General features: G+C 33.3%; 2 protein-coding genes across 2 annotated transcripts in view; both read left to right on the forward strand.

Moving 5' to 3' along the window:
• The window catches only part of LOC108734116 (kynurenine/alpha-aminoadipate aminotransferase, mitochondrial-like), a 7,978-nt gene extending 5,233 nt beyond the window's left edge, over positions 1-2,745 (forward strand). Inside the window, exon 5 of the mRNA XM_018465514.1 lies at positions 1,776-2,745. Coding sequence (XP_018321016.1) covers positions 1,776-2,189 — 414 coding nt within the window. The 3' untranslated portion in view covers positions 2,190-2,745. The remainder of the gene's footprint in view (positions 1-1,775) is intronic.
• Positions 2,746-3,449: 704 nt separating this feature from the next.
• Positions 3,450-13,009, forward strand: part of LOC108734117 (homeobox protein orthopedia-like) — a 64,223-nt gene continuing 54,663 nt past the window's right edge. The window contains exon 1 of the mRNA XM_018465515.2: positions 3,450-4,109. The gene's annotated coding sequence lies outside the window, so the exon portion shown is untranslated. The remainder of the gene's footprint in view (positions 4,110-13,009) is intronic.

The raw sequence follows: 13,009 nt of genomic DNA on the forward strand, positions 1-13,009 counted from the left end.
GAGGTTATCACTCTTTTTGAGAGATAGCTGCGGTCTAAATTCCAATTAATTAATTTAATAACCTTCCAATATTTGATATATATGTTTTAAATATAAATGCTGTATAAAATAACGTATTTTGCAATTTATATTAACATCTATCAGAAAAACAAAGAAAATTGCAGTAATTAGTACAAAACTTTATATCAGTGTCCTTTCAAAACGACCCTAAATAGTTAGGTATATAGTTTTTATCACCAAACGTGAATTCAAATGAAAACAAAATCTGGTTGTTTGGGGCATGAAGTTACTAATTGAATACGAAATTCTAAAGCGTTTCTGATTAATTAATTAAAATAATATACAAATTAAAGTACAACAATTAATCGACTACAGAAAATGAAATAGTTACATGCTTCTGTTTTTTTGGTAATTTTAATTCCTTCATTAGCCGTCGATGAAATTGGATTCAGGTAGACCTTCATGTCTAGATTTAAAGTCTTTTCAGGACCAATTGATATTTAAATCCTGTCCGCGATGCGAATCGGTTCGCACTAAAATATGGAGTGTGCAATTTCTCACTCTCTCTACATAGATATATAAATTTTGAGGACCTAATGGTTATTGAGACTTTTGATTTACACATCAAGGACTACCTGAGTCCAAAGTTTAAGGAGAGTTTGACTGATTGAGGGTTATTTTCCATAAGGAAATTGTGGGGTCCTTCCTGCAAATGACGTTTACCTTGCTGTTTATTGGCATCAAGTAAATTAGTCAGTGTTCTGTCGAAGAGAACAGACAAAAATAGCGATCTATATCTGACAGATCACTGACTAAAAGAAGCTCGGTTTAAGAAAGGAACTTTCAATTTATTTTTCAAAATAATGAGTATTGGAGAAGATAATAATATTATTTATTATGGTACATACCAGAAATATCAGGTTAGCTAATGTTAATTCTTACTGAGCTGTTTCGTTAAGCAAATGAATGTCTGTAAATAGCTCTTCATTATCGCCGATTCATCATTGCAACACATGATATTAGGGAAGTTATTAACGTCATAAGATTAACTTTTATTCCTCAAAGTTAAAAACATAAATAATAGCATGCGGATGATGATAATAATAACAGGATTTGATGGGTTTTATAATACATAACATGATGTTACATTGCCCTATTAAGAGGTTACACTGATACCATTTCAATAACCGGTTATTTCCAGTTAACGAAGTGAACCAAAGCCCGTATCTTATCCGAATTACAGAAGCAAAAATTAATTCATTACTTTTTGTTAGTAACACGCAATTAACGCTATGTTTAAAAGATAATCAAAATCAACTTCGTACACGATTATTGACATGTTTCAACATTGAATGTGACAAATAAATAATTACTTCATTAATTGCTTGAGCGCCTTTTTTGAGCAATTCATCAAAACACTTGGAGATAATGATAATTACTTTGCACAATTATAATAAAAACCGATAGATGCTTACAATTATTCATTTTGGGTGGTTTATAGGGTCGATACTACTTTTATACATATAATTATAATTTAAATATACCGATATACCACGCAGCTCATTTCCTTTGCTAGGGGCGCAAGGTTAAAAAGGGGCGCGCGTGGAAGGTTCTAAACCTAAAAAAAAAAATAAGGAAGTACCTAATAAAAAAAAAATATTTTGCAAAATATATGACAGAGGGGCGTCTATGAGGTGCTAGCCTAGAGCGCTCTCGACACTTAATCCGCCTCTGTCTCCTTGGATATCTATATTTCATTATATTTTTTTTCTCAGGTCATGGTTCAAAATCTTTTGAAAACTTGGGGATTTGAGAAGCTGATAGCTCACTTTGGTACCGTCTGCAGCTTTTACAAAATTCGAAGGGATTGCACTGTGGCAGCTATGGAGAGACATTTGAAGGGTCTCTGTGACTGGGTGGTTCCATCTGGCGGCATGTTTGTTTGGATAAAAGTTCGCGGAGTAGGAGACGTCTACGATATGCTTTTGAACAGAGGGGTGAAAAATAAGCACGTTACCTTCGTTCCCGGCCACGCTTTCATGGCCGATCCTAATCAAGCCTGCAACTACATCAGGGCAGCTTTCAGCAAAGCTTCGCCCAAGCAAATCGACAAAGCTATGAGCCTTTTGGCGGAACTCATAAGAGAGGAAAAAGTTTTGTTGCAGAGGAAGTTGAGTAATTGTACTTAGTTTTTAATGTGGATGTAGTACGCCAGATGGAAGGCCTACGGTACACAATGTTTTCTACATACTTAGTAGCTCCAATTATACAGATTTCTGTTTTATAAAACGTGTAGGGGGTAAGAAGACGAGAAACCGATTAGATATCTATTGACAGTATCTTTGTGCTGTTTTTATTTACTTAATCGAAAAGCAAATTGATTTACTTCAAAAGTATACCTTCGATTGGAAGAAAATCAAACAAATTATTCTGCTCCCAGTGGGAGAAAAATAATAAGTAATAACAATGTTCCTTACTGGAATACTACATCCGATACCTATTATAAGTACGAATGTACTTTGCAGGGAAAATGACTTTTGTTGCTATGTACTATTACTATAGCAAATAGAGAAATACAATTAATTATATTTATATATTATCTATTTATTTATACACTATGAGTAGAATAACTATTTATATTATTAATTAAAACGTAGATATTGTTCTGCGCAAATTTCTTAGACTAGCAGGTAATTATTGATTGTATTATGTTTTTCTACAAAAAATATATAAAACTCAAAGTCACGGTTTTTATTTAAAGGGTATGCCTTAGAAACGTGTATCAACATCGGCTGATAGCGCCAATTAATATTAAACGAATGTCATATAAAATTTGCTTAAAACTTTAAACATAAATATTTTGCGCAATAATTAGCTGGCAGTGCCATAAAAAGTTAATCTATCAGAACAATATTTTGCTTCCATGTTTACAAATGATATCGTCAATATTATTCCTAAAAATATAGGAGTATAAAGTAAAATGCATCTTGTTATCTTGTTTCTATGTTAATAAATTCTTACATCATGAATGCGATTTAAAGTTTTTTTAAGAAATTTTAAATATTGTGCAATTTAAATTGATTGTGAGGGATAGAAAGCTCAAAAATTAAAACGAAAACATGTCAAAGAACGTTGTAAAATAATCACGAAAAGTAAAATTAAATATCCCACATTTGCTTATAAAAAATAGTTTCTTTTAAGTTCATTATAGCAAACTTTACCTTTTACCTCATTAATTATTTATGTTTAAAACGTTAAAATATAGATGGAGGTGAGATTCAATAAGCTTGTAAGTATTTTCTACTAAAACAAATGCAACCATTTTTCAATAAATTATCCTTCTTAGGATAGGTACTAGCTAACTATTGCTTTAAGTTATAAATAACATATTTAAATATTAACAATATTAATACCTTTCAACATACGAGAAATTAAAATTCACACTCGCAAGTAATGTAGACTCAAAAAACATTAGAAATAGATTAATAATATTTAGCAATTATTTATAGTTGACGTAAGATCATCTGTCATTGTTATTTACCCTTAATTATTTCTGTAGTTTTCCATTACGGTATGACTTTGTTGTAGAATAGCAGCCATAGTCGCTCATATGCTTTATCAACGATAAACTTTCAAGTTTGTTTTCCTTTTACTGCAGTTAATTGTACACCCCCTGATAAATGAGACAGACGTATACAGTTTTTGTACGAGAAAATGTATTTAGGCTTATAATTTTCAGCGTTTTTAAAGTTTTGATTGACAAATGTCAGTTTTGTGATTTTGATATTTTAAAGTGACAAATTAAAAGAATACGAACAATGACTAGCAATTTTCTGGTTGTTTGCATCACCGACCAAAAATAACGGTAATAAATTTGATAAAGCATTTCGAAACAGAAAAGAAACAATGCTGGTAAAGGCATTGAGATATTTATTTATGAGATAACAGAATAACGACAGAAATTCTTTATAGTTCCTGTGTTTTGATTTGATTCTTAAAATTAGTAACATTCAAACGCGCATATTACATCGACTGTATCTTAGTGGTATTCTTATTGGTACCTTGCAATGAATGAATTTACACTAAACCGTAAGAAGTCAATGCTATGGGTACGTATATATACCTTCATTATCATCAAAAGGTCGTCAGTCCTAAGACTGGTTGGACACGCATCTTCACTCTTCCCCGAAAGGTCTACTATCTCTACTCCTCTTAACTCAGGTTTCTGCTTTTAATTTTTTTCAGTTTGTTTTCTATCTAGCCCTTCATGCCTGAAAAGGTATCCTACTAACCTATCTCGTTTAATTTATTATTGACCTCCATCTGTTCTCCTCATCATTATAAGGTCGTTAGTCCTAAGACTGGTTGGACACCTTATTCCTTTCCTTTTCCTATTCTGAGTTAATTTTCGCGTTTTCCTAAAACCAGAACATCCCATATCCTTAACTGTTTGTGAACAGTAATCTAATTTAGGTCTACCTCTACACCTCTAACTCCTGTTTCTGTTACTAATATGTCTCTACCTAGCTCTTCATGCCTGAGAAGGTGTCCTATCAACCTATTTCGCCTATTTCTTATTGACTTCCTTAATGACCTCTGTGTTCTCCTATTCTTTCTAAAACCTCATTTCTAACCTTCTCTATCCACGGTATCCTCATAATTTGTTTATAACACTACATGTATTTCGAATGTGCCCCGCTCACCGTCCAAGTTTCGCACCCGTACAGCGCCGTGCTCCAGACATATACTTTTAATAATCTTCTAAATTAATCGTTTGCGAGCACCGAAGTGACTCCTTTTCGTTGAAGGTGACTCGACCCTGCGCTATCCTCTGTTTTATATTTATACTGCTTGTTTCATCCAGAGTGACTTTCTAGATACCGAAAATTAATTACTTTCTAATTTTTCCCCTTCTATCTTAATATTCGCTCTTTCCTTACTTTTTCTTCCCTTGCATACCAGTATTTTTATATATTTTAAAAGGTGGTGCTGATTGAATTAAATACCTTATAAAGAATATTTACATGTAATTTTTGTAACACATTTTTTTCCTTTCATTGCGTCTATTAGAGATAAGTGACATTCCAATCATAAAGGAGGCGGTAGGAAAAGTTCCCCAGAGGGAGCAGGTTAACTTTTACACAATATAACTTAGCTAACCATATCTAATCTAGGTTATGTTAGTTTAGATAGGGTAGATGACTTTATGGTGGGTATCCCCCTTTCATTTGGGGGATTTTCCTAACCCATCTCATGGTTGAGGCTTCAAATACAGTAAATATTGCCGTATATTTATGATTAGTTCCACACAGTGACTGTTAAACTCACGGAAGGCATATGTACCTAGGCATAAAGCGCTTATCTACAAATGAAAATTGTTTAAAACGTCTTCTCCCTAATTTTTTCACGAAAGTTTTTAAGCCATTTCCAAGAAATGAAAGTTAAGTTGCTGTGATTCGGAAATTTTATGTTATGTTATGCCACATAGTAGGGAATTAAATGGGATAATTCTACAACTAAATTATCCTGCGATGTCTCTACGTCCCTTCGCCTAACATTCAGTATAAGAGCGCCTTTTGCAATCCTTAGATATCGTATTACCTATGATGAATATTAAAAAAAAAGGTTTTAATACCATGTATAGGATACTTTTCATATCATTTTTAAAAAATTTTGTTGTTTTTGTATTTAATAAACGGCAAGTGCATTTGTCCCAAATTAAGGGCTTTCGGGAGTTTTACAATGTGAAAAAGATTAGTTTTGCATGAAGAAATGTAAAATTGGGTTATTTAGTATTTCCTGTACAAAACTAACATTTTTACACTGTAACTCCCGAAAAGTTACATAAAAGTTTATATTCTATAGTTATACTGAACAAACGCGTAATAATTTGCGGAATGCTCAGTGTGCAAATATGATTGCAGCACTTGCCCAGCTTCTTTTTTTTGATTTTGAGGAGATGCTCCTCTAAATAAGTAAAGAAGTTTACTTAGACTTTCAAATATGAAAACAAACATGACGCTTCTTTAAGATTTATACCGTGAGTTATTTGAAAGTTTACTTGGGGGTGGAAATCCATTAGAGAGCTAACGCGAAAAGCTGGGCGGAGCGCTTCTATATTAATTAAAGGCTACCTGTCACGAACCGGTTCATCTGTGTTGATGGATGGTTCCAGTGGCGTGCTCGCACATAAAGTGAAGAATTAAGCGTTTAAAACAACGGCTCAGCAATAACTTTATCTTTGTAATAGTTTTTAAAAACATTTCTATTTTTCCTAATAAACGAATGCTTGAAGTCCTTGGAATTTGGTGGATTGTGTAACTGTGAATCTATGGTAATAAGCATTTTATGAAAAACGAATGGAGAAGTCGTATGGTAGCTGTTTGTGAATCATTGGTCCGTTTTTCCATTTTTATCCAATTTTAAAATATTGTTTATCATTGAGAGATAGAAAAGACTGATAGTTTGGGCTTCAGGACTTAGGAAATAATATGTTAAACTATTAAATATATTCTAGTAACGGCTAATATTGAGGAATCCATGGGCCCGTAGTCGTTTTTCTATTGGGTGGTTTAGAAATTCACCGTTTTGAAAATTATTTTGCTACTCAAACAAATTACGTTTCTTTTTTGCCTTGGCGGGTCACGTAGTTATAGATCTTTCGGAATTAGTATGATGTCATTGGTAGAGACACATAACGATCGCCTTCTATTGGCGAAATCGATGAAAAGTAGTGCAAAGTTAATACATAACGTAATGTTACCGGATGTTTGTTTCTGAAGTCATTTCCAAAATGTTCCCTTTTTTTCTAACCTTTCTCTAACAACTTAACTGTTCATTTAAAACATTTAAAAAGAATCCTTTTATGAGAAAATTGTGTTCGGTATAATTTGTGATGCTGATTTATTTCTTTATTGGAGATCTATTTTATCGGCGGCCGATGTCCTTCTTCTGTGTTTAGTATCTATAATTATCTAATAAAATACATTTAGTTGTTGAAAATTCATGACCGTAGAAATGAAAAAATTCGAAAATATATAATTATTCGATTTGAACACTATCCCGATCCCGCATATCCCGACTTTTGATTTCATGGCAACGACGCTGTTCACAAAAGATACACCTTGTGACAACTGGATGATAGAATATTAACTTGGGCTGNAAATTCCAATTAATTAATTTAATAACCTTCCAATATTTGATATATATGTTTTAAATATAAATGCTGTATAAAATAACGTATTTTGCAATTTATATTAACATCTATCAGAAAAACAAAGAAAATTGCAGTAATTAGTACAAAACTTTATATCAGTGTCCTTTCAAAACGACCCTAAATAGTTAGGTATATAGTTTTTATCACCAAACGTGAATTCAAATGAAAACAAAATCTGGTTGTTTGGGGCATGAAGTTACTAATTGAATACGAAATTCTAAAGCGTTTCTGATTAATTAATTAAAATAATATACAAATTAAAGTACAACAATTAATCGACTACAGAAAATGAAATAGTTACATGCTTCTGTTTTTTTGGTAATTTTAATTCCTTCATTAGCCGTCGATGAAATTGGATTCAGGTAGACCTTCATGTCTAGATTTAAAGTCTTTTCAGGACCAATTGATATTTAAATCCTGTCCGCGATGCGAATCGGTTCGCACTAAAATATGGAGTGTGCAATTTCTCACTCTCTCTACATAGATATATAAATTTTGAGGACCTAATGGTTATTGAGACTTTTGATTTACACATCAAGGACTACCTGAGTCCAAAGTTTAAGGAGAGTTTGACTGATTGAGGGTTATTTTCCATAAGGAAATTGTGGGGTCCTTCCTGCAAATGACGTTTACCTTGCTGTTTATTGGCATCAAGTAAATTAGTCAGTGTTCTGTCGAAGAGAACAGACAAAAATAGCGATCTATATCTGACAGATCACTGACTAAAAGAAGCTCGGTTTAAGAAAGGAACTTTCAATTTATTTTTCAAAATAATGAGTATTGGAGAAGATAATAATATTATTTATTATGGTACATACCAGAAATATCAGGTTAGCTAATGTTAATTCTTACTGAGCTGTTTCGTTAAGCAAATGAATGTCTGTAAATAGCTCTTCATTATCGCCGATTCATCATTGCAACACATGATATTAGGGAAGTTATTAACGTCATAAGATTAACTTTTATTCCTCAAAGTTAAAAACATAAATAATAGCATGCGGATGATGATAATAATAACAGGATTTGATGGGTTTTATAATACATAACATGATGTTACATTGCCCTATTAAGAGGTTACACTGATACCATTTCAATAACCGGTTATTTCCAGTTAACGAAGTGAACCAAAGCCCGTATCTTATCCGAATTACAGAAGCAAAAATTAATTCATTACTTTTTGTTAGTAACACGCAATTAACGCTATGTTTAAAAGATAATCAAAATCAACTTCGTACACGATTATTGACATGTTTCAACATTGAATGTGACAAATAAATAATTACTTCATTAATTGCTTGAGCGCCTTTTTTGAGCAATTCATCAAAACACTTGGAGATAATGATAATTACTTTGCACAATTATAATAAAAACCGATAGATGCTTACAATTATTCATTTTGGGTGGTTTATAGGGTCGATACTACTTTTATACATATAATTATAATTTAAATATACCGATATACCACGCAGCTCATTTCCTTTGCTAGGGGCGCAAGGTTAAAAAGGGGCGCGCGTGGAAGGTTCTAAACCTAAAAAAAAAAATAGGAAGTATCCAATTAAAAAAAAAGTATTTTGCAAATATATGACCGCCAGAGGGGCGTCTGTGAGGTGCTAGCCTAGAGCGCTCTTGACATTTAATCCGCCTCTGGTCTGGATAATAGAAAAGGTTAGAAGTAAGGAGGTATTGAGGAGTAGGAGAGCTAAAGGCGCTACGGAAGTCACTAGGAAGGAGGCGAGACAGATTTGCAGGACACCTTCTCGGTCATGATATATATTAGAAGCAAGAACAGGAGTTAAGAGAGTGAAAGAAGTAGATCAGTGCTTACAAATAGAAATTTAAGTTGATCTAGTTTTCGAGAAGTACGATAAATTTTTACATCAGGTTTTTATGAAGAAAAATTTTTGTCGTAAATATTCTTGGATTTGTGCATTAGGACCAAAGCCATCGTTTCTCATCAAGATTGGGACCTTTATCAAGCCTTATCAAAATCCCAATTTTGGAGTAAAACGTTGGCCTTGTATTTTTCCAATAAATCCAAGAATATTTACCAGTTTTCTTCATTTAAGTATTCATTCCTGGATGATTATCATAATCAAGTTAACATAAGTTCATGTCTAATTCTAAAATTTCCCGTGTGAATTACCCTGTAAAATGTACTTACCTAAACTATGAGCCATCTAAAGTGGCGACTCATGCAATAAAACTGTCAGCAATAGACCGCCATTGCAATTACGACATTATGACACCATTCAAACGAAACACTTTTTATATTCTGTTATGTACATGTACCTACAAAGCTCAAAATAATATGAAAACTTTCAAAATGGTGTATTCAAACGAATTCCACTATTCTGTTTTATCAAAATATAGGAGATGCGAAGGTAGTACAACATTTACAAAGATAAATTCAGTAAGTTATTGTCCCTTAACATTGACACTAAATAAAATTCGGGCGGTCCTCCTTATTCCTGGGGATGTTAATCATTTGACGAAATAAGCTCTTAAATCTTCTTGAAGTTTTATTATTTCAGCCGCCACTTTAGATGGCTCAGAGTTTAGTTAGTTTTCGAGCAAGATTTCAAATTCGCCATTTTTTTCCTTCTATCTCTTCGTCTACAAGAAGACTTTACGGCAACTACCCCCTTTCCGCCTGCTTTTTTTTGCCGATTAACATTTCATCGTCTCGTTCGGGGTTAATTAAGTAACACGTACATAACAGGAACTTTAACTATGTATGTAAGACACAATCTAAATCATGCCATTATACGTACATAGCTGATCGAAAAGCATCAGAAGCTGCAACAGCCGAAGCATGCCATATGAGACAAGTCGTAGGAGTAAACAGAGGGGACAACCGGTGACAGCTAATCTCGCCCCAGGTCCTACGCTACTTCCGGCGCAGCCAGGCATGGGCTCCATCGTCGTTTCCGGCGACCCAGCAACTCTCACCCTCGCACAAGTGGCAGTGCTAGTGGTAGCATAGCGGCGGTGACGATGCTGGCACCACAATGAATACGTAACAACCCTCCTGGTCGAATTTTGCAGGTAAATGAAAGAATGGGAAAAGGTGAAGACTTGGAGCATTACAAGAAGATATAATAGCGATTGTATAGCAAAAATTTTCTGAAAATTTTTATCTATAAAAAGCGCATGGTTGAGACGTTTTTAACAAAACGGAAGCACATTTGTGCTCGGAAAATGTCAATTTGGAAATTCGAAATGTGAGAAACACTTTGTATATCATAGGAATCGAATCTCAAAGATTTTTCCCGCTTTTGTTTCAAAATGAATCGTAGAAACTAATATTACAGTTAAACAATTTACGGTTTTCGGATTTTTTTTCCTTTACTTGTTCTATAAGACATTTACGGTTCTTGGTCAACTGGAAATACTCTATAAATTTTGATTCCATTGCGAGTGTCAAAATATAAGCGACCGTATCTTTTGATACCGTTAACTTGAACTTTGACAGCTCCAAAGGATTGCAGACCAGAGTATTTGACATTAATTTTAATACCTCCATGAGAAGTATTTCCTGTATGGGTTTCTTTTTCCTTTTGTGATAAGGAATCCTAAAAATCAAAATGACCCGTTTGATTTTTGAAACAAAGAGAATGGATTATTATTATAAACGTGCCTAAGTAGAATAGTAGAAATAATAGCTTATGTTAAAAAAATTTTAACCTCTAGATACATATTGTCGTCGATACTGTACTGACATTTCAGGTCCATCCCTTTTCGTTGCAATATCATAATTCGGAGCTCTCTGGGTTCTTGCATCAAGGAGACCANTCCATAGAGTCCTCTGTTCTCCTATTCTTTCCAATACCTCTTCATTTCTAACCTTTTCTACCCACGATATCCTCATCATCCGCCTATAACACCACATTTCGAACGCTTCTAACCTTTTCTTTTCCGCCGCGCCCACTGTCCATGTTTCGCACTCGTACAATGCCGTGCTCCAAACATACACCTTTAATAACTTTTTTCGAATTTCTAAATTAATCGTTCGCGAGCATAGAAGTGACTTCTTTTTATTAAAGGCGACACGACTCTGCGCTATCCTCTGATTTATATCCCTACTATCCCTTTTTTCTGTATAAAAATAAATTTAATCTGTTCGGTTAACGAATCTCCATAAAATGACGTGAAAATTACAATTTTTTAAAATTTCAATAACTTTTTAACGGCTAAGTGAATTGTAATTTTTACAGGAGTTTTAGAATTGAATGAGGAACGTTCTTTCAGATTTTATTTGTTTCGTAGCATTTTGACATACCTCCCAAACATCCTTAAGTATTTTCGCTCATGAGACATAATTAGGGCTTCAAGGACCAAAGTAACGGATTTGGGCTTGCAGTCTCACAGTGAAGGATTTGGTCAACACCGTATAAGGCTAGCATTTACCTTCAACTTTCTTTACATGACACTTAGGTTGTTAGTTATAGGTTATAATTAATAAACAATTAAAAATTAACCCATAAACAATATAAAAGCAGTTTAAATAATTCCTTATAACATCTTGTTTATGTTTTCAACGTACTATTCTAATCGGATCAACCGTTTTGAAGACAGACAGACAAAGGTTATATAAATATACATTACTCATTTTTAATAATTGCAATTGTAATAAATAAAAGTACCTAATCATGAATTTTATACGCCCTGTATCTATTAGGTACAAGCAGATTCAAACAGCATATGTATAGATAGTACACAGTATTTTATAAATATGTGTAGGTATTATTACTATTCTTTTGATTTCATGGCAACGACGCTGTTCACAAAAGATACACCTTGTGACAACTGGATGATAGAATATTAACTTGGGCTGAACACAGCGGTTTACGCGTGGCGTCTCGCTTATCTTTAATGCACTTTTGACACTCAGCCATCATTTCCTTCCTTAACGGAAATTCAAATGGATCTTCCGTAGCTTGCACGTAGACGGTCCCTTCATAAACATAACACGAACAATACATAATATCGTGATGATGTTGATGGGTGGATTTCGCAAAGTCACTGTTTGCTACGTACACATTTAACTTAATCCCTCGTTGTAAGTGCATAGATACGGATAAGTAATCAAAAAGAAAAACCACGGAAAATAAAAATATAATTAATGTATACTGCACCAGGTGGTTTAAAATCAGTCTGTATCCCAACAGGAACAAACAGCCGCTAGTCGTAATTGATTTGTGATTTAATTTGTTAGTTTAAACGTGTACTCAATTTTAACTTTTTTAATTAGAGTTGCCTTAGAAGACTATACACTTGAAAACGGAACATAGCGATATTTTATTACATGGAATCAGCAAAGAGTGGCACCATATTTTCCAAAGCACACCGTGGTATAGGAAAGTTCGTACAAATAGCTTCAATCATCTTTTCATATACATATATAATAAAGTAAAATAAGTGTATAAATGCAATTTTATGCTTTTGAGGGGTTGTTACATTTAGTTCAAAAGTTTTTGAATGTTTGGTTAGTTTAGAATACTATACAGCGAAATAGAAGATTTTTCGAGATAAATGTGGTTGAAAAGTGTGTTCACCAAATTAAGTATGTTTGGGAGGTACAATCGGAGACAAGAGTACATAAAATTAGAAATTCGTGATTAATTAGCTTTTGCAGCATATCATGAGGTAAATAATTGCTATCTATACTAAAAAAAGTATACGGTTTGAGAGAAAATTTGGAATTTGACCAAAAACTCAATAAAATAAAAAATAACGAATAATATGGAAATTTTTAACTGAATTTTGGCAGTGAATATGCCTTGATTTCAACTT

This window comes from Agrilus planipennis, unplaced genomic scaffold, assembly GCF_000699045.2.
Source record: "Agrilus planipennis isolate EAB-ADULT unplaced genomic scaffold, Apla_2.0 scaffold65, whole genome shotgun sequence".
Taxonomy (NCBI): domain Eukaryota; kingdom Metazoa; phylum Arthropoda; class Insecta; order Coleoptera; family Buprestidae; genus Agrilus; species Agrilus planipennis.